This window comes from Meleagris gallopavo, chromosome 2 (genome assembly GCF_000146605.3).
Source record: "Meleagris gallopavo isolate NT-WF06-2002-E0010 breed Aviagen turkey brand Nicholas breeding stock chromosome 2, Turkey_5.1, whole genome shotgun sequence".
In the NCBI taxonomy this organism is placed as follows: Eukaryota; Metazoa; Chordata; class Aves; order Galliformes; family Phasianidae; genus Meleagris; species Meleagris gallopavo.
In genome coordinates, this window is record NC_015012.2 from 63,191,652 (window position 1) to 63,214,193 (window position 22,542).

At 39.9% G+C, this 22,542-nt stretch overlaps 2 protein-coding genes across 2 annotated transcripts in view; one reads left to right on the forward strand and one right to left on the reverse strand.

Moving 5' to 3' along the window:
* CD164 (CD164 molecule) overlaps window positions 1-11,042 on the forward strand; it is a 14,545-nt gene extending 3,503 nt beyond the window's left edge. The window contains exons 2-6 of the mRNA XM_031552226.1: window positions 1,322-1,450; window positions 3,025-3,102; window positions 5,709-5,837; window positions 7,076-7,159; window positions 7,976-11,042. Coding sequence (XP_031408086.1) covers window positions 1,322-1,450; window positions 3,025-3,102; window positions 5,709-5,837; window positions 7,076-7,159; window positions 7,976-8,136 — 581 coding nt within the window. The 3' untranslated portion in view covers window positions 8,137-11,042. The remainder of the gene's footprint in view (window positions 1-1,321; window positions 1,451-3,024; window positions 3,103-5,708; window positions 5,838-7,075; window positions 7,160-7,975) is intronic.
* A 2,921-nt stretch (window positions 11,043-13,963) lies between these two features.
* The window catches only part of LOC104909846 (coiled-coil domain-containing protein 162-like), a 36,850-nt gene continuing 28,271 nt past the window's right edge, over window positions 13,964-22,542 (reverse strand). Inside the window, exons 17-21 of the mRNA XM_031552227.1 lie at window positions 21,314-21,466; window positions 18,376-18,579; window positions 16,470-16,590; window positions 14,590-14,720; window positions 13,964-14,283 (exon numbers count right to left, since the gene is read on the reverse strand). Of these exons, the coding sequence (XP_031408087.1) occupies window positions 14,170-14,283; window positions 14,590-14,720; window positions 16,470-16,590; window positions 18,376-18,579; window positions 21,314-21,466 (723 nt within the window). The 3' untranslated portion in view covers window positions 13,964-14,169. The remainder of the gene's footprint in view (window positions 14,284-14,589; window positions 14,721-16,469; window positions 16,591-18,375; window positions 18,580-21,313; window positions 21,467-22,542) is intronic.

A 22,542-nucleotide genomic window follows, 5' to 3' on the forward strand; every position in this document is an offset into this window, starting at 1 on the left:
AAAAAGCCAGACTCTGTCGATCCCATAGTTTAGAAAATGTGTTCATCCCCCGTGTGAGTCTGTCTCGGAAGGGAAAATGAAAGCCTCAGCGCACGCGGTGCCAGCCGGCTGTGCTACAGCGCCTGCCTACCTGTGAGGGCTTCCCAAGGGCCGGCTGCCTCATTGCCCACTGCCCAGAACTACAAGTGAATTTAATTATTTTCTTGCCCTGAAATCCGCTATTAAGGAGTAGTCACGTCGCTGTTGAAGTGGTTCTAGTGCTATCTTTCTAAAGAGAACGAGGCAAGACTATTGTGTACCTTGCTGGTAGGAATTGGCAAAGGTCTTTTTGTATCTGTCTGCTCTCAGGACATGGTAAGTAAATAGCACAAGCGTTTCTAGCGTGATCCTGCCGTACCCAACAAGGGCAGCTGTATCCAGGCACAATTCCAATTACCAGAATACTGAATTAGAGAGCTGCTGCATTTCTGGTTGTTATCTTGACTGCCAAAAATCTGTGATTAGCCAGATTCCCTTTGCTGGGGAGCAGGATGGAGAAAAGCCAAGGGTCACCCATCGGTTTGTGGAGCTGGTAGTATTATATTCAACGAGTTGGAGACTGCAGTGGTTTTGGGGTTGCTTTTTTCTTTTCTGAGTATGATGACTGTGACTAAGTCTTAATCAAAACTAATGTATTGAAATTGGAGATTGGGAACAGAGTTGATTTGATCCAGATACTGGCTGTGTTGACATTGTGGTTTTAAGGCTAAAGCGTTGGGCTGAGATTGACATAAAAACGCAGCTGGACTGGTTGGGTGGCTGGCTTCTACTGTGTTCAAAGCAGGGATAGTCTGACTTCTGCCTTCCTTTATATGCATTTGTGTATGATGTCCTTTAAGCTCTCGTCTTTATTTCCCTTCCTTGTTGCTTTCTGCTGCTTGTTTTTTTAGTAGCCAGCTGTATTACTTAACGGAAAAACACAATCAAAAGGAACCAAGCTCCTCATCTGAGGTTTTAATAAATTTCTGCAGTATAAATTTAGTGGGCTCTGGTAATTTCGTTAGTTGCATATTTTTGTTGTTTATCCAGATTCACTGTTGTTAGGTTACTTGAGACATAATCTTGATGTATATGTGAGGTCTGGTTTTGGGCTATCGGTAGCGCTGTGAGGGAAATAGAAACGCTTTTAACAAGATACAAACTGTAAATTTTAGGAGCAGTTGGCTCAATGTGAAAGATTGTACCTTAGACTGGGAGATCTATAGGTGAGAATTTACACTTCTAAGAACTGTTTCCATGAGCTCACTCGCTCTTCTTACAGGGATTGTTTTGTCCTAATCAGTGTATCTGTTTTGTTTTTTTCTTGGGCTTTTGTTTTTTTCCCCAGACATCTGTGGAAATATTTCTACGTGTAGTTCGTGTATTGGTAATGGCACACATGGAACAGGCTGCGAGTGGATCAGATGTAACGGTAAGGAGGACTGTGCAGTGCAGATCCTTTAACCCAACTACATCTCATGTATTTATGTTAACGTTCACTACTGCGAATAGATTGTTCTGTTTGATAACCTAATGGAGCATTAACTCATAACTTGCATCTGTTGCTGAGCAGATTTGAAGTTCTTAGGTAGAGACACCTGAAAATGTTCAAAATAATCCTAGATTTGTAAGGCTTCTGATTTAAGTCTGTGCTGTTGATTAGCTAATGTTTTCTAGATGGTTCAGAATATTAATAGAGCAAACTACCTGCTTGTGCTTGCTCTAAAGGAATCGAGTGGATTCTGAGAGGCAGGCATATCCTGGTGCTGCAGTCCTTTTGAGGCTATCATAAAATCATAGAATGAATCATAGAATGGCCTGGGTTGAAAAGGACCACAATGATCGTCCAGCTTCACCTCCCCCGCTGTGTGCAGGGTCACCAACCACCAGACCAGGCTGTTCAGAGCCACATCCAGCCTGGCCTCGAATGCCTCCAGGGATGGGGCATCTACAACCTCCTTGGGCATGCCATATACCTGATCACAGCCACTACTCTGGAATTGAAAAGGAACCCATTATATGAGATTAGTCTTAACTAAGTAGTGTTCCTAAAACTATGAATTGCATCCCACTGAAAGGAGTGTGATAGAGCCCCCCCAAATGTAAAGCATGAGCTGGCTTCATTCAGAGCTTTCTTTTTCCTATTATAGGGAAGATGGGTATGCGTACGTTTAGGTGAGCTCTGGTACTCTTTTGATGAGTTGACAAAGCTGCTGTTTACAAAATCACATGAGGACCACAGCTTCTCGAAGGAGAATCATTCGTACTTTTTAAATGAGGTGGATATAGACAAAGTGATTTGAGTAGAGAATGGCTTGACTGCAATAATGATGATGGAGATAGGTAGTATATGAAAGCCAAACTGGTTCAGGACTGATGAAAAGAATTCTGGATGTTGCTTGTCCAGCAGAGGCATTTTTACAGGAAGATGCTCTTAGGAATCCTACATATGTTGTCTGACCAGCAGGCACACGTGCAGCTCTCTCAGCTGTGTGAAGTAAATTCTTTGAGGAAAGGATGAAATCTGAGGCAAGGGAGAGAGGCACGCAGGCAGCAAATAAGCAACTGATGTCTCAGTGTCAAGGATTTATTGGAGAGCTGGAGCTACGTCTTTCACTGCATGTAGGATTCCTAAGACAGTAAGGATTTATGCTGTTCCTGCAGATAGGAAATATTTAACTTACTGTCACAAATATAAAAAAAACTGACTAATTTTATAGGCCTTAAAGGAAAAGTACCAAGCTATTCTGTTAGAGAAAAACAGCGTTTAACCAAGGAAGTATATTGCTTAAATGTGACAGATTAGCTGTGGTGAAAAAGTATTAACCTCTGTAATTTTTAATCATTAATATAATAGTGAAGTCATGTACATGGAAGTGGTTTTAATGTTATCCTGGCTAGAAGATGGTGTTTGGTTTATCCTGAGAACGATTTATTAGCATTTAAGAACAAGCTCTAAATGCTTTTTTTTTAATTCTGCTGATTTAAATACTCTTGTTTTTACAGATTCACAGATGTGTGTAAATGGAACAGAAACAACTTCTGAAGCATATAAGGACTGCACAACTGAAAAACAATGTTTACGTGAGTATTTAAACACTCTGGAAGCTAAATATCTGAAGTATAACAAGTCTCATTTGCACCTCCTTAATTTGTTGAACTTTAATGCCTTCTACAATTTACATATGATTGTACAAGTGTGTAAATAAGCCCTTTGCTTCCAGCTTAAACCTATGATGTGATATTAAAATGCACAATTTTATTGTTCATTCGGTAACTGCTGCTGCTGTTGCTTCAAGAAGCTTGAAGTATTTGAGTAGACAAGCCTGCTTGCCTACTTACTGCCTTGGTTTCTTAGGCTGAAATTTCCTGTTAGGTATAGCCTTGCCTATTTGGAAGTACTTTAAAGATGTTAAGGAACTTCTCAATATCTTTAGGAGAGTGGGCTTCATTTTAAACAAAAAATGTTTCTTGTGCTGAATAAGTGCTTCATCTGAGATGTAGTAAATGGGAGGAAAAAAGGTAGCAAACCTGCTTTGTTAACTTCAGAGCTTCATGCAGTCCTGAAATGTAGGGTCTGGGTTATAGAACTGCCCACAGAACCTTCATGCTGGTCACGTGTTTAGTTTTTGTGCTTTTCATTAATTTGTGCTTTCTGTGCAAAGCAGATTTGTGATGTGTGAATGATTTAGATTAAATCTAGAACTTTGCTTTTGCGGAAGCTGCCTAATCTTTCTGAAAGCTGGCAAGAAATAGATTTTTAAAATAGAATTTTCTGGTTTTAAGACACAGGGCAGAAAATGAAAAATTTGCAGTGCTCTTGTCTGGATTAGCTCAGGAGTGCTGCTGGAAGAGGCTGGCTCACACCAATGGGGATGAAGCTTTCATGCTGCTTCTGGTGGTAGTGGCTGATCAGAATGCTGCCGGGCTTGAACTTCTGTGTTATTTCTAAAATTGTAACAACTGCTCCTTAATCAGTGGAAAATTCCAAAGTACCAGTTTTTTCAGAGCTTTCCAAAAATAGCATGCTATTAAAATGTTTTGTTGTATACCTAAGAGTAGCATTTCTACCATCTGTTCGTATTAAACCTTGTAGCGAGGCTACTGGGATGTTGCATTCAGTTTCTGCATATTCATGGCAATTTAATAGTAACCTTTAGTAGAGAATCTTGCTTGGTATCAGAGGAACCTGTATACCTCATCAGCTCTCCATTATCCAAGTTAGCAGAAAACTAGCGTACCCTGAGTAGTGTGACTTGTATGGTACAGCCTGTATCATGTTACATCTGGCCTAGTTTTGTGCATGGGAGCTGGCAGTGAGCAGTGTTGCCATGGGAGCACTGGGCTGTAAGTGGGCAGGGTGATAGTAGCATCACAAAACTTTGTCCAGTAGCTGTCTCCTGCCCAGCTTCTCTTGCTGGCCTCTGCTCACATAGCCCAGTCAGGCTGGAGGAGCGATGGACCTGAACCAACTGTGACAATCCTTCTCTGTTAGTCAGCTACAATCAGTTGGCTGTAATGTGGGCGGTTGGGGAAAATAAGATGACAGCTCTGCTCACCAATCTTTTCTTCGCTCCCCAGCTATGATTGATTCCTCCTGCCGAGTATTCCATTTTAACAGAAGAGTTGCATTAGAATCATAGAAAGGCCTGGGTTGAAAAGGGCCACAATGATCATCGAGTTTCAACCCCCCTGCTATGTGCAGGGTCGCCAACCACCAGACCAGGCTGACCAGAGCCACGTCCAGCCTGGCCTTGAATGCATCCAGGGATGGGATTAGCATTATCTGTTGTTAATTGGATTATTTTTTTTTTTTATTATGAGACAGTATCATGGTTCAGCACTACATTTTGGGAGTTGAAATAGAAAAACATTAAGGCAGACCTAAGCTGGCTTGATGCAAGTAGAACCAAAGGGAGTGCTTATTCTGGTGCATCCAAAGTGTGTCTGTAGAATCAGACTGCTCTGGTTTTCTACTGTGCAGAATTGCTTCAAGATGCTGAAAAAAATAAAATTAATGAATTCTAAAGGCTTCCGGACATAGTGGTATTTTGGCAGGAAGTTTGCTGAGTCATGAGTGTTCACAGTGTTGTCAAGCAGCAGGTTAGATGAGCTGTCCACATGGGATTAGCTCAGATAATGCAGTAAATTGTAGAAAGTTCTTTACTGGGATTTTTACACCTATACTAGCAACAGTCCTCAGAACAGACAGATCTAGTTAAACTTTCAGATTCTTGAGGATGTCCTAGTCACCACCCCCACTTCTGGATTCAGCTGTCTAACCACTCTGATTTCTAGTTGGCCTCAATAGGTCAGATTCACTCAGACCTCCAGTGAGGCAGGGAAGCAGTACTGATTACCTAGTTGGCTACTGCATAAAACCTATATGTGCAGTTTGCTCATGCAGTAGGGCTGTTCTCCCTTTTGGTTTGCTTTGAGGAATCTTAATTGATGTAGTCAACAGAGATGTTGTACACAAATTTGCACCATGAGGTTGAACACTGAACTATTTGCCTGTGACAATTTTTTTTCATCTGTTCATTTTAAACAACTTGTGGTGTTTGTAATTTCAGATCAGAACTGCAATAACATTCAGTGCTATATATGAGTCCCTAGAGCTCAGTCTACTACTATTCTCTAGTTAAAAGCTGTCATTAATGTTTTTAACGCCACTTTTTATCCTTTCATAGCTCCTACGTCTGTTCCTTTTTCTAATACTACTACGCTGCCTTCCAATTCTACGGCATCACCTTCCAATGCTACTACAGCGTCTTCCAATTCCACATCTGGTTCTGTTACCACAGCTCATCCTACCACAGGTAATATGAAGAAAAGTGACCCGGGGAGCCAACGAGTGAATGTGTGAGATTGCTTAGAGAACAGCTGAGTGAGCTTGAAAATGTAGTGCCACTCATAATGCACTATGCACTGCTAAGATTGCTTCTGTTGTCCTTTGTAGAATGGCAGTAAGCTAGGACTTAGTGAATGAAAAAGAGAACAAGGGATTTTTTTTCCTGCAGATTGCTGTGGTAGCATGGCTGCTTAACATCTGAGGTGTGAAATACATAAATGATTCCAAGGCCTGGAGGAAGTGAACTGCATATACTGTAACAGTGAAAGTGTTTCCTTCCAATATTTTCTCAGTGGTAATTGAGTTACGTTAGTCATTTCCACTAATAATGAGTTTTTACAGATTGGCTTTTTGTTATTCAATCCAGAATCTTTTGTTCTCTCACATGCTGCTGTCTTAACAGCGAAGTTTTAAAAAATCTTATCCTTGAAAGCATCTTCTTAAAATAGCTGGGAGGTAACTAGAGTTGGTGCTTGAGGACGCTCACAACAGCTTACAGCATACAGTGTCAGTGTACAGTGAGGTGACATTTAGCTTTGAGCAAAAGAACAAATGCTGGCACTTATCCCAGGCACATAGTGGAATACTCATTAGTTGTTAGTAATACTAATCTTGTGGGGTGGGAAAGGTCAGAGACCCGTCATTCTGTTTTGATAAACAAAGAGCTGTTAGGAGACAGTCTATCTACAGGTGAGTGTTCACACATTCCAGTGATGTCATTGGTTGTTAATGAATTCTGGGAGACAGGTGTTCAGTATCCAGTATTCAGTATTTATCTCCTGGCTAGAGGTACTACATTTAAGTATTTAAGTACAATAAACACTGTTTCTAAAGGCTAGTTATTGAAAGTCCTTTGCTTTGATGCATCTGTCTTGTTTTTTATTCACAAACCATCATTTATATATCTTTTAAAAAGGTGGTTTTTATTTAAGTGACAAATCACTGATACGTGAAGAACCTTGAAATATTTGGATAACAACCATATGGTTAGGCTGTGAGCTTAAATAAATAAATCCTTCTTGCAGGAAGCTGGCTTAATGCCATGCAGCTGAACATCTGAATTGTGTGGGGTACACTCTGAGATCAAAGTTTATTCTCACTGAAGCAAAACAAGACAAATCATTTATGTAAGGGCTTGAATATTTGCAAACTTTGCTCTTGAAGCTTACTGTATGTGCACACTGTCTGAGTTTTTCTCTCAAACAGCTCCAAATATCACCAATACCACTACGCTTGCTCCTGTGTCTACAACTCCCGTTACTTCAGCTGCCAAAACAACCAGTGTTCCAGGTAATGACTATTACTAGTTTACTTGAAGCATAAACCACTTAGATGTTTATGTTAATTAAGAAGTGTTGTCTTGAAAGATGCTTAGCTTTGTGCCTAATTTAATTCTGTTGAAGTGACGTAGCAGGTAACAGCCTGTGCAACAAGTCTAGTTGATGAGACATTTAATGTCAGAAGCACGCTGGTCAAACTGTATAAATTGGCCACTTTGTGATAGCATGACTGGAAGTTGCTTGTAAACTCAGCTGCAGGATTTATTTTGAAAGCTCCTCTTTTATCTTGCAGCATAATAATAGAATATTAAAAAAAAAAAAAAAGATATCCTGTGACATGAATAGGTAACCTGTAGTAATCTATTCTAGCATCTGCCCTGAATATGCTGTTTCATGAGGCAAAGCCCTTTAGAAGCAGGTGGCTGTTGCTTCTAGATTTGTGTTGTGGCTTCAGTTGGTTTCTTTACTCCAGGAATTATGCTTATGTAGATTATGAGAATTTAGGCACAAAATTGGAACGAGCAGGAATGTCTGGAAAATACATTTTCACTGACCATATACAATATTATACTTCTACGGAAAGGAGGAAGACTTGCTCAGTACTGAGGTCCACAGCAGTCTGGCTAGTCTTTTTGCAAACATTACTTAATTAAATGACACTGCAAGTGCTGCTGCACTTGCCAGCAGCAGCATTTAGCCATACCTTTACTTCTATTTATGATGTTTGGATGTTTTGTCTGAGGAATCTCAAATACAAGGAAGCCACTGCTAAAATTGCTTAAACTGTCAGCCTTGTGAACTCTAACTGCTGTGTGTTGTTTGGCAGGTACAAATGCTACTGTGACTCCTGCACCTTCTTCGCGCAAGTCTACATTTGATGCTGCCAGTTTCATAGGTGGAATTGTCCTTGTTCTGGGTCTGCAGGCTGTTATTTTCTTTCTGTACAAATTCTGCAGGTCAAAAGACCGAAACTATCACACACTTTAGGACCTGTCACTTTATAATGGACTAGTAGCTCAGTACCTGTAGTTCACTGAACCAAAATACTTTCTGTTGCTCGTGGAAGACAGCAGTTCATAATACCCTTTAAATCTCTAAAAGAAGACTTGGAAAGAATATTTTTGCAACATTATACTTGGCAAGAGGTAATGTGACTCTCTCCAGCAGGTTTACTTGCAATATTCTGCATGGGTTCTAATGGCTGTCTTTTCTTTAGTGGCTGCTGCAGTGGGACTTTTTTTGATATGCCAAATGTAGATATTTGGAGATTCATATTCAGTGGCGACACTGTCTTGAGTAGATAATCTCATGACTTATTGTTAAGGCTAATTTAATCAACATTTGATAAAAGTATCCCTTCAGTTTTATCAAGAAGTGAATTATTGGTGACTGACTTCAGGGAGTGAAATACCATTTATACTAGCTTGTAACTCGCACAGTGTGCTGCTGAAATGGTGAGCAAAATTGTAGAAGCAGATAATGTCTTAGTGGAATCAAAAAACCCATACAGATACTTTTTGTTTTTACACAGGAAAAAAAGATAGCTAGATAAAATTACTGCATTCCAAACTGAAATCCTGCGTCCTTTCCAACTAATGCTGAAGGTGGAGAGGATGTGTATGGGATAATTCTCATAAAGAGGAAATGAAAATTAGTGCCTTAAATGACTGAAAATTAGTAGGCTGTGAAAGTGTCCCACCTATCTCAAAGATAAGTCAAATATTTAGGTACTAGCTTTATATAGGAGAACAGAAACTTGAGTATGTATGATTGAGCATTCCAGTTTCAGAATCTTTACACTGAATAACTGGCCCTTATTGGCTGTTTTTGAGGGTGAGGGAGCATGGTACAGTAATGTTCAGCTACAGCCTAGCTTTAAGTTGTTTACCTTTTTTGTTCTGGCATGCAAAGGCCAACCATAAAACTGAAGTGATAGAGTTCGAAGTACTGTTCACTCCCTGTTTAAAAAGACAACAATTTGTATTTATACTTGAACCTAGTGTTTAGGAAAATCCTAACTTTTCTCTTGTTCTTAAGCCTACTTGTTAAAACTTCATTTCAGTTCTTTTTAACCTTTGTGCGTGTCTGCTTACTGCAGGAGCTATTCAAAGTAATCAGAGGATCTGCTGATTTGATTTGAGTCAGGATTGCTGTCCTGGTACTGCCAGGACTGTTTTTTTTTTTCCCCAGCCTCATTCCTGCTATCAGTTTTGTATGACCTTGCAGTGAACTGGTTAAGGAAATCTGTTCAGCCAAATGCTATCCTTTTTTTTTTTTTTTTAACTTGGCTTGATCACCCCTGTGATCTGAGAATAAGCAAAGGTATGTCATTGCCAAAGTAGATTACACAAACACCTTCAAGAATAAGCCCACAGGAAAAACTGAAGTACAGATAAAACGAAGCAGTGGGTATAGCACATGATGGTAGCTTTTGATGATACCCCTTGATCATCAGAGTGATCTATAATACTTATTAGCTCTGATCTGACTAGAATTTGGCAACAATGCAACGAAAGGATAACATTAGTGCAGGTAACCATCATGGTAGTGTAGCTTAGATATTAAACAAACTGTTTGCAAATTACTGAAGTGCACAATTGCTTTTTGGTGTTCTTCTAGTTCAAATGACATTATTGTGCTGCATAGAAAAACTCAAATTACTATAAAAATATGAAATTTATTCACAAGTACTGTATTTTCAAGTTCATGAGCTTGTGGTTTTCTAAACAAAACTAAGACAATCAGCTCAGGTTCTTTAAAACAGAAGTGAGCAGCCAGCTTCCAGCAACAGTGTGTGTGGGTTAGATGGTATAACCTTGGCCTTATTGTGAAATCATTTAATCTGCCCTTTCCCTATCTCAGAACTATTTTATTAGATGTTTAAAAAGATATCCATGAGCTTGTATTCTGTGCTTTGAAGTGAGCAAAATACTCTCCTACAGCGTGACAATTCTCAGCTCAGCAAAGCAAACTGTATTTCTAGTACATATATACATATATTTGGCCTCCAAGGGCTATCTTTTGGGAAAACTTGCAGAAAAATGCTACAGAACACTTCATAGCATGGAAGACTTTGCTGCAAAAGCATTGCTCTGTAAAATGTTGTTAAAATGCTTATTCATGAGCTATGCTGATTATTCTGATTTAAGTTGTAAAATATGTTGGTAAAACAAACTAAAATAATTTTTCAAGTGCCTTAAAATTGCTTAATCTTTATGCCTCAAATTTTATTTAAAAGGATAGAATGAATACCTTGCCTTAGTTACTAAAGTTTTCTTGGTGCCAGCAATTGCTACTTTCCAATACTTTAGGAAACCCAGGGTTTTTGATGTGTACAGATGCCAGTCTCAAAAACTCAAGCTTGTACTGCATCAATTCAGCTGTGTACTGGAAGGCCTGCACTGCACGTTGGTTGCTCATTAGCCTTGCCAACAAGGTGTAATCCACACTTGATAGAGTTGTGGCTTCAGCTTTTCTCGTTGTCTGGGGGAGGGAAGGCTGGATTATACATTGTCACCATGTGCTTGGCTGTCTCACTATAAAAATGAATTGCTCCTTTGCGAAACTGCAGTATCAGCTAATCTGTGCTGTGTACTAGCAAATAACCTGAGGTAATAACTTGCAGTTTTTTCTCAGCCTTGTGTTTTGAAGTGGAAGGTAGCTCATAGATCTGTAGTTGCATTTGCCCCTGAATCGGTTTTAGGCACTGAACTGTAGTGACTCTACAAGTTACCTGGCTTTTTCTTGAAGCCAGTTGTGCAAATAGCAAGCTGTTATCTTATGAATGTTCTTTGCAAGTGTTGCTGTAAAAGTTTGTTTTGTCTTCAGTGGAAGAAAACTGAAACAGTTGTAATCACAAAACCAAATTGATAAATAAAATCTGTTGAATGGAATTTTACTTGTAAACTTTCTTTCATGTGAGCCTAACTGTCTGCCAAGTTTCTGGAGATAAGAGCTGTTTTCTCCGGCAGTTGAACACCAAGGAAAGCAGGGGAGTGAAAAGTTTGACAAGTTAATCTAGCTCTATGAAATAGTTTTAAGTTAGCACTTGGTGTGTGCAAAATATAAATTCAGATTTAGGATGGTCTTCACAAAATATTTTCGTTTTAGGTCATGTTTTCTATGTTAGGTTAACCATTTCCTTGCCTTAAAGCCAAAGCACAGCCATGCGATTAATACTTGTTCATTTATGCAAGTCTGATGCCTAATGCTCCACTTTTCCATAGCTATAATACTTGTTGGCCTGTAAGGTGAGGAGGGGCTGTGTTGTGTGGCACCAGGCAAACTGTTAATAATGATCCTCTACATCATAGCATTTGTTCGTGTTAAGATCCCTCGTTTTCGTAAAACAAAAGGCATTGCTCCAGACTTACTCTCTTGATTACATACACAAAGACAAGTGTTTGCTAGGAAATAATCGTCAGAGTATGCTTGAAAAAGAGAACTGAGAGCGTGCAATTATGTAGTAACACACTGGCTAAAACTGAACAGCTCTGAGTGAACTGACCTCGGTAGTTTCTCACCATGATTTTGATGGTTTTGAGAGTTGTGAACGTGTCACAAGGGTAGTACTGGCATAATTCTGTCTGTTGTGAGAAGTCTTCAAAAACTGAAGTACTTGTGCTTCCGGAAGAGCTGTGTGGAAATGGAGTAAACTTGGAGTTCCCCAACGGGTTTAAAATTACGCCTTCCAGAGAATCATCCATTACATTGTGCAGTCGGGGACTGAATTACGATTTTGTTACAATGCAGCAATGAAAGCTTATGTGGGATTATTTTTTCCGTATAGCACCTGCCTTCTTACTGCTTTTCTTGGAGGGAGCTCTTCTCTAGGCAGAGCATTCATTGAAAATGCATCTTTGAATCACCTTTAAATGTTGCTCTATTGAGTTCCAAAAGAAGTATTTGATCAAGATGCTGCAATTATCCTGAGACATCCCTTTCCTTTTTACCACTACAACGGTATGTAAGTGCTTCTTACTGCGCATAGTGTTTTACTTCTAAATTGGCTTCTGGTTCTTTGGATGGGCTACAATCACATTTGATAGCTTCTTTAGTAATGTTTGACTGTAGATAGTTCTCAGTCCCCTTTTTATTCTTTTAAGGCATGCTTTAGAAAGCACGTGTATTATTTGTAACTGCTTCTACAGTATTCCGATTGCTCTGTGACTTGTTCTAATGTAGCACTGTAGCGGCATGCTTGAATGAAATAAAAAGGCTCTCTTCAGTATTGGTGAAGGATGTCAGCCTTATTCTAGGAATACTGTCTGTATACTGCAAGGTTTCTAACCAAAGTTAGATTTTCATTAGTGTTTAAACAAATGCAATGCCGTTAAGGTTGCCAGAATTCTGATTCTAGGTCTCGGTTATTTACAAATGAGTAATAAGATGTCCAGTTACTCATATCCACAAGCATCCAGCTTCTGGATTCTGAAAAGCACATAGGTTTGAATTTCATCAAAAGTTGCAGTACAATTTGACGCATCTATGAAAAACAAACAGCTCTGATTCCTTTATTGGCTAGTTTATAAAAGCAAGCATTTTTGACATGCAAGAGAATTGCAGATAATTATCTATGCAGTTTTCTCTTTTTTAATTCTAGTAGTATAGCACTGTGCGAGGACCTTTCTTCCCCTTTCTAAGGGGAAGAGGGAGAAGATTCTAGGAAGGTAGAGATGCTGATATTTCTGATGATTCATTTTTAAACATTAAAGATTCACTGTAAAGCAGCAACCTCTGGGAGTAAAAGCAGTCAGCAGACAGGATGTGGTGTTTTAAGGGTTGCAATAGGCAAGCAGCTTAAAAAAAAGAAATACAAAACACCTAACATCAACACTTTTGCTCTGAGAACTTAGCTATGCTTTGCATTGCCATGTTCCAAGGTTACTGCAATAAAAAGAAGCCTTTTAGTTTTGACTGATATCCTCGCTGGGCTACACTGTCTGTGAAGGTAGAACGTGTTATGCTGCTCTTGCTCAGAAGGATGACCACTCAGTACCTGAAGCAGATCAGTGGATTAACTGACCACAGCTCGTACTGATGCTGCATCTACATATATGGCATTGAGTGCACCCTCATCAAGTTTGCAGATGACACCAAGCTGAGTTGTGCAGTCAATTCATTGGAACGAGGAGAAGCCATCCAGTGTATCCTGGACAGGCTGAAGAAGTGGGCCTATGAAAACCTAATGAGGTTCAATAAGCACTTGGGTTGGGGCAATCCCAGGTATTTATACAAACTAGGGGAAGATCTCCTTGAGAGTTGCCCTGTGAAGAAGGACTTGGGGGGTCCTGGTGCATGAGAAGCTGGACACGAGCGAGCAGTGTGTGCTTGCAGCCCGGAAGGCCAACTGTGTTCTGGGCTGCATTAAAAAAGGGGTGGCCAGCAGGGAGAGGGAGGTGATTGTCCCCCTCTACTCAGCTCTTGTGAGGCCCCAGCTGCAGTACTGTGTCCAGGCTTGGGGACCCAGGCCAGGGAGGATGTGGAGCTCTTGGAGCGGGTCCAGAGGAGGGCCACTAAGATGATCAGAGGGCTGGAGCACCTCTCCTATGACGAAAGGTTGAGGGAACTGGGATTGTTTAGATTGGAGAAGAGAAGGCTCTGGGGAGACCTCATTGTGGCCTTCTGGTACTTGAATGGAGCATATCAACAGGAGGGGGAACAGCTGTTTATGAGGGTGGATAGTGATAGGACAAGGGGGAACGGTTTTAAACTGAGACAGGAGGTTTAGGTTAGATACTGGGAGGAAGTTTTTCACAAAGAGGGTGGTGATGCACTGGAACAGGTTGCCCAAGGAGGTTGTGGATATCCCATCCCTGGAGGCATTCAAGGCCAGGCTGGATGTGGCTCTGGACAGCCTGGTCTGGTGGTTGGCCATTCTATGATATTGAAGTATACATGCACAGCACTGGGGAGTTGCTGCCTCCCTTTGATTTGTGTATAAATTGTACTTCTCTTCAAGATTGCCGACTCAGCAGTAATTTCTAAAATGCCCTGGGCTGACTAAAAATACAACTAGGTTTATTTCCAGACCAGCCTGTGTTCCTGTAGCTGTGCGAAGACAGTAGGAAGAGATTTTTCATTGAGGTGTGGCAACAGCCCAACTGCCGTACTCTGCTTCCATCTGCTAGGTACCTGAAAGCATAAGCAACACAGAAGAGTCACCAACCACGGCATGGTACTACAGGCTGGGGGGAGTTTCCTGGACTGCTAAATACTGCCACCCCCAAGTCCCTCCATTTTTCAGCAATATGAAAAATCAACTGTTTTCCTTTTTGCTACTCGTACATAGTGGTTGCCTTGTTTTTGAAGATAATTCTGTGAAGGGATGTGTGAAACCTGCCTGGGTATATATGCAAGCCACAGCTTGCAAAGTAGCAAATGAGTTACTTGTTTTGCAACCGTATCAGACTGTTAACCACCACCATCAGTGATGCTTACTGTCTTCGGTCTTTGAGTGTTTCTTCTTTTTACAGTGCTGTTTCTTGGATCAGGATTCAAAGGCTCCTGCTTGTAATCCTCAAGCTGAGTGAATGCTGCAGTCTTGTTATTCCGGACCTGAGCTGCAGAACCTGGAGTGTTATTGACAACACAGTTAAAATGGAATTTGAATTGAATAAATTCCAAGGCTGTTGTTTCTAATGTCTAGCAAAATGAAAAACATTCACGCTAGTACTAACAGTAGCATGCTTCTTAGTCTGGAAAAAAGTGGTTTGTATATGATATTCACACAAGGCAGAACAAAAATTATTTGCAGTGTTTTTGTGTATCAGCTCACCCAAAGCCGTTCTCTTTCATAGTAATGAGAGTATGAACTCTCCTACCCCCAGTAGGAGATGGGTTAGTGAAGCAGAAAATTCTTGCTGCCTCATCATGTGCATCTACTCTACTTGCAGCTCTGGCTTTTGTGGTACTGTTCAAAGCTAGGATGAAAAGATGCAGGAGTGGAGTAGTTTATAATACATTCCCTGGCAAATTCTAAATTTCTGAAATTCTTTTAGGCTTCTCAAAAGCAGAAGTGCAGCCACTTAATGCTACTCCTTCAGCCACTATAAAAAGAACCTTGAATCAGTTGCTGTGGTTGCCATTATGCCTAACATGGCTGGTATCTGCGTACAGCTTGGAGTCTATGCAGGCAGTTTCTAGAGGTGATTTGCCCCATTTTAAAAAAAGCCTTTGCCTTTTCAATCAAAAAGAGCTATTGCAAATACTGCAGGACTGAGGAAGGTTAGTGTTACTCAGATTAATAGCAAAGGAATAGAACTGTATTACTCAGATTAATACAAAAGACAGATTTTTACATAGAAACCACATACATATATGTGTGTGTTAATCAGTGATGCCTCCCTGTGCTTTATTTCTGCAGAATTGGTTCAGATAGTGTCTTTAGCACTGTGATAAGGAGCACTTCTCAGTTTTCTCAGGGAGGAATAACTAACATCTTCCCTTCCCGCAGAAGGAAACAATAACTAAATTTGTGGTACTTTATATTCTTCATGGCATAGAAATTCACCTTGATAGGTGAATTTGTTGTTTTTCTTATTTATTTATTTGGTGTGGAATTTAGGGATTGCCCATCTGCATGAATTTGTCAGACTGAAGGGCCAGTAGGATTTTGCTACCATGGAGAAAAGCAGCCAGTTCAGGCAGGTGGGAATAAAAATCCTTAATCACTGTTCTAAGGTATTTGAATTATGTAAGCACTGTAAAAAACAAAAACAAAGAAGAAAATAAACAGCAGAGAAGAACAATTTCTGGTAAAGCTTTAAGTTCTAAATTAAGTCAGTTAAGATCTGGAAAATTCTCATTGCTGTTTTGAGCTCCTCTAAAGATACTTAGAATCATAGTCATGCATCTCCTTGAATTACCAGTTTGGCTGCCCTTTATGATGTGTAAGCAAGCTGTTAGAAGACCAGAGCCACTAATGAAGCCAATTTCCTACCACTTGAGATCCTTAGTTTCCTAACTGCCTCCTCCCCTGAATGTAGCCCCACTTAGATTTCCCATGATATTCTTACAGTGCAAAAGATGACGTGAGCTGTGGTTGAAAGCTATTAATGTGGGACTCAGTGTTTCTTGTGCTGCTTGAGCAGCTGCAGTGAAAAAAAGGCATGTGGCTTTTGAGTTCTGGCTTTTCCTCAAGATTAGTTTAGGCTTTCTCTTCCACCTATACACTTTCGTTACAGAGTAGGGGTTCTCTTTCATACTTGGCTGCAGTTGCTAATTGGTTCAAAGGTTAAGGAGGGATCCAAGAAGGTGGCGCATAGCCCATAAACTTACTGTTCCGAGAAAGCAGGTTGCAACACACAATCTATCTTTACCTGCAGCCATGTTCCTATGGGAAACTGCAGCTTCCAGGTCATAAACTTGACATGGCAGTTCATCAGTGTTCTGGAAGGTCTCCAGGTTTAAGCTGAACTCTTGGGTTAACTGGCTTCTTATCTGAAAGGTGGTAAAAGGATTAATGGCAGCAACAAAAATTCATCATCTAACAACTCTAGCTCAAAGCAGGGGCCTAGATTTAAAGGAAAGGATGTTGATGCCCTGTGAGCTCTTGTGAATGAGAGGCCACTGCTTCCATAATTACAGTTTTGCTAAACATATCTGCGATCCCACTGAAAGCATAATACAGCAGAAACAGGGCAAATTGCTACTCTGGTTATTGTTTAATAGGAAAGCATCACAGGAGAAAAGCAAAAACAATACAGAGGACTTCTCTTACTGTTCTCTGTGTATAGCCCTCCCTCCAATTCCAAGGCAGAGATGTGTGAAAAAAAGCAAGTGCCTGTTTGCTCATCTCTTCTGTGGACTGCATAGTTTGATAACCAAATTTAAGTATAGAGCTTGTTGGTGTTAATGATCATGTAGGTGCTGGCTGAGTCTGATGCGTGGTAATAAAACCCTCCCTGCTGCATTGGTGTTGTCCTTTCTGCTCTCCTTGAAGCTAAGCCAGCTGTTAGCACCTCTATTTTCTTAATGGGTTATTTTGTAAGCATGGGTAAACAGTTCAGAGCCCCATCACGGACAGAAAACAAATCTGTGGCCTCATGTCCACAGCCACTGCTTTGGCAGAAGTCTTTCTGCCATATGATTTTGCTCAGAGAATGTGCCAACAGCATGAGGAATTATTCCCAGCAGAATAGCGTTTGTCATTATGACTCTTTCTGCAGGATGAACAGTCAATGCTTTCACCTTGATGCCTCAGGAGACTGAAGACAGAATGCACTTGCTTGGCTTGCAGGAGAGGCATTCAGGTACATTATGAAGTTTTTTTCTCTCTAGATCAAGAACACGAGGGCTAGCAGTCTTCAGTGGCTGCAGAGTTGTCAATGAGGAGATTGATTCCACTAGTTAAAGTCTAATCAAGTGGTTTCCAAACTTTTGTTTTGCAGACTACACTACAAAAGGAACACTACATTTTTCATAGCAAAAGGATCACTCTACCAGTTGTGCTATCCCTACAGTTCTTTTTACAGAGGGATACTCTTAAAGTGGACCTTGTTACTCAATTATACTAAATTCAGGATTAGCAATGCAGTAACCAACTTAACTTAAAGGCAATATATCAGTTTGGTACCAGGGTATGAGTTCAGTTAAGACTCGTGCCACTTCTGTGGCCAGACTGAGTTAAAGCTGTTCCCTTCCCCATATGTTCACTTGGTAGTTCAGAATTTGGGAAACACCGGTGTAATGGATGTGAAACAAAGAGGTAAGGGCAGAGAGGGGAAGTCCCCACCAAGGTTGCCAGGCTGGCTGGAGACACAGAGCCTTGCCTCTTGGGCAAACCGTGCTCCCCTAAGGGAGTCAACCCAGTTGTTGAGGACTGTGCACACATTCCCAATGCACCAGAACCTTACATAAACTCCAAAGTAGTTTATTTCTAAAATAATGGGAATAATTGCCACTTCCTAGGGCAAAGATACTGAGCCAAACTCAACAGCAAGGCCCTGAGAAGTACCAGAAGCAGAAGATGGCACCCAAGGGTGCAGCATGATGCCAAGCATGGCAGCACCCAGCCCAGTGCAAAGGCTCCTAACTACTACTGTAACTGCTATTAACTCCTACTGTAGAATTCAGGTCCAGAGCAGTGGGAGGGCTGCTCTGAAGTGCTGGGAAGGTCACACACTTGACAGGATATGTTCAGATGTGCTCAGACAGTGTTGGAACTGGAGACATTGCTCCAGAAAGGTTAGTTTCTGTTCTTCGAATGTGTAGTTATACTTTTACCTGCTGCATAGCTGTTTTGGCCCTTTTTTGTTGAAGTAGTCCTGTTTTAGAAGGCTTTTCAGCTTCCTTTACCAAGCATTTCAGTTTCTGCTCTTTCTCTTCCATCTCTTCAAGGACCTTCTCCATGTTTTGAGCTTTCACCACACTGAGAATTTGTCTTTTCCTGGCTTCTTGTGTCTTCTGGTGCTCTAATAGCATTTGTTTCTACAACATGAGATCACGAAAGCTTCAGACTTGGATTGCTTCCCCCAGTTCTCACACACAGCTTTTAGATTTCTTAATGGTGTGACCAGTTCTTAAATGTCATCCCCAGCTGAGCTGAGTAAGGAGAGACCCTGTCCCACATGGTGTTGAAAAGGATGAAATGTTGTCAGCAAATCTGAATTATTGTCAGATCTTACCAAAAGAGTAGAATCAGACCTAAACCCGAAAAAAAATCTGTTTTACAGGAACAGGGAGCACACGAGAAGGGTAAGTGGGAGAGGGAATAGAGTAGTGTGATTACAGCTTGTGAGATCATTGTGATCATTGCTTGTGAGAGAGAAAAGCCTCAAAACAATGTTCGTGTTTAGAACTTGTTCAATTGCAAATAAACAAGAAGGCAGTTGGTTCCAATTTCCTCAGTTTGCTGTAATTTACTTTCTGAAAGCAGCCTCTGGTCTGCATGCGAGACTTGTCTTTAAAAGCAAAGCGTAAACAAGGGAAGGGAGGGGGGTGAAATGAGCACATCTTTTTCGAACATCGCTGTTTATGTACTGCGTGCAGAGAAAGCCAGCAACTATGGCTGTATTTTAGGATGTTTCACAGCAGAATGCAATGCTACAACAAACCCCAGCTATTAATTCAAGCCTTGCCATACAGCCAATGGTTGTGAAATGAAGTCTGTGATAAACACCTTCATCGCTATCTATACCAAGGAAAGAAAAATTAGGAAGGAGAGAAAGAAGCAGAAGCTGAAATAGAAGTAAAATTGAAACCAACCACAAAAACTGCTGTTAAAAAGGTGGTAGATGCAGTGGATCCTTCAGAAGTAAATTGACAGCTTGTCAGTTCAGAAAACCAATTTACCATTGAAATGCAACCCCATGCCAGTGAAAAACCTGAATGCAAAGTCAGAGCTCAAAGCATTCAGACCCCAAACGTTTTTCACTGGAGATCTCTAAGCTGAACTAAGTCTGAACGTTCATAGACCAATAAGTTCAGAATTGAGCATCAGATTTGACATTTTAGTATCACATGCCCCAACGTTTACCTTAATTACCCTTCCACCAAAATGAATGATTTGGTTTGGCAAAACAGTCTTTTCCAGAAAGGCATCCAACCTTGACTTGAAAATGTTCAGACATATTATCATTTCTATGATTAATCACATTTTTAAAACATCATTGCTCATTTCCAATTTTCAGTTTGTCTGACATCAACTTCTAGGCACTGCCTCTCATTTACACCTTTCTCTAAGCACCTTTTAGCATCAGCTATTCTCTCCCTGCAAAAGTGTCTATAGAATATAATCAAGTCATCCTCCTTTTAGACAGGCGCAATATATAAATTCCTTTGTTAGACTGTTTTCAGCAGCCCTCAAAAATCATTTTTTGTAATTTTCTTCCACACCTTCTCAATCTTTTCTCATCTTATTATAGTGCACCATGGAACCAGAGGCAGTCTTGAAATGTGCTGTACATAGATACAAACCCATTTTTAATCTATCTGTGCTATTCTGCTTTTTATAAATCAAAAGATTGCAGCGTCCATCCTTTCCACTACCACACTACATGGTCATTCATTTGCCTGTTATGATCCCTGCCCTTTCCTGGGCTGCAGTCATCCTGCTCTGTAGAAATCTTGCTTTCCATCTCATTCTTTATCTAGTTACACACTACAATCCTTCTTGGAGGAATATTCAAATTACCAAGCTCTCTGTACGATTCTGTATTGCCTACATCATTATTCACTAAATGTGAAGCAACAAATTCACTAACATTCCTCCTCAAATATGTCATTGGCAAACTTTATAATCCATAATTTTATATTTATTTCCACACCACTGACTAAAATCTCAAATACTGACAATTCTGCTACCAACTCCACTAGAAATCCATCAGAAGCCATTTTCATTTAATAAAAATAACACATTTCTAGATGTCAAAAAACCTAGCTCTTACTCCATTTAGCATTTTTATTGATACTACATAATATATTAAAATTTAAAATACAGAAAGTGTACACTGCTAACCCAACTGTTATAAAATTCTTCTAAATACGTGTTATATCTCTTGCATTATGCTTATATATCTAGCTTGTAATCTTATCAGGAGAATGAAGTGAGGTTGATTTGACAAGGCTTATTTTCTGTAATTGTCTTGCCTGGCATTAATCAGGTTGCACATAAGGGGTGTGCTTTTCAGTTTGTCTCTGAGAAATGAACTTTTCCCCATGCTTGTGGTAGCAGTGATATATCTATGAAGCTATTCAGATGACAAAAAAACATGAAATGATTTAATGACAGCATCACTGAATGTCTCCTTGAAATCTAATGATGGGGTGCAAAACTAAGAACCTTAAGATTTCTAACTTTTTTTTTCTTGTTGTGGAATAAAATACTGAGTGTCTTTTTCCTCTGCTAAAATATATATCCAGCATTATTGACAGCATATGTGCAAATAGTGCCTGCAGCTCTCATTTTGGTGTAGGACTCAAACTTTTTTTAGAAATGCTACAGTTTTTCCCCTAGTTCTACATGCAATGATGGAAAGGCTCAAATGAACACACTATTTCTGTGCTATAAAATACATATCTAGCTTCAGTAATTGTATTACACATTTGGTTTTGAATCCATTTCTCTCCTAAAATAACAGTAGGGAAAATCTTCATTAAAGCAAGCGAGGTAGAGAATTCAGTTTGTTATGCTGATGAATCAGGACCCATTTAATTCAGATACCTGCTTATGCAGCTGTTCCTTTAGTTTGTCATTTTCTGCTTGAGATTTTTCAAGAGCTTTCCTTGCAGACATGAGCTGACCCTGCAGTGAAGTCACCTCTTGTTCTGCCATCATCTTTGCATTAAGACACTCTTTTTTGTTTTGAAGAGCTTCCTGCAAACAGAAAGTACATGATAGGAACAGTTATAAGAGCAGAGATTTTCTCTTCTACATCATGGTAGATTTCTTAAAAAATAATCTCTAAGAGATTTTTAGTAAAGTAGTATTAAATTGTTCACATCAAGGGCTGATTTTTAATAATAATCTTTCATACAGCACTACTGCACGTCTTTACTTGGATTCACAACAATTCACAACAATTCAAGCTCTTGTGTGTAAAGAAGCTCAGAGCAAAATTTGATCTTCCTTACGCATTAGAAAGACCTGTCCACCAACTAATCTGTTTATTCCTTCATTGTCTGTAAAGGAAAAATATGTGTGATGTAGCTTGTTTTCCTTCTGGGCAGGGTCTTTTTGTTTGTCTTAAACACAAACACAAATGTATATTTATATACATGCTGTTACATCAGGTACAGATTTAATGGCCTGCCCTCTCTGTTTTCCTGCCTGGCAAGAGCCAGGTTCAGCAGCTTCTGCACTTGGAGCAGAGTACAAGTTCTTAGATCTGCAGGATCACTGCAGAATCAGACGCAAGAAAGCTCTGTCTCAGTGAGATGAGCTACTTTATCATTTCAAAAAGACAAACTTCCCCATTTATTTTTCTCAGTTTCAGACTTTTCTTTTAAATAGCTCTTATTTAAATCTACAAGTTTGCAATAATTCAATCCATCTTTGACTGATCTACACTTAATATAAATTAATAAGTCATTCTGAGAATTCAGCATCACTGTGATATATCTGAACTGAATGCACCTCCAGCTTTATTTGACTTTAAAATTAACAAGCATAGAAAAGCCACTTTGCTTTCACTCTTTATAAGTTAGCAAATATGATTCTCTCTGCCCTCCCTTTATTTGACATGTGTGGCTAATTAACCTACATGGCAATCAATAACTTGTTTGTTCCATTCTAATCAGCCTCATTTAAAGCAGCGAGGCACTCTTCTCTCCGTCCACCTTCACTTTAGTTTAATTCAGTCATTTTTGTGCTTCATCTCATATTTCTGTAATTAAATTTATAAAGCTTATGCTGTGCTCTGCTTTGTTTAAGCAGATACCAATTTCAAAAAA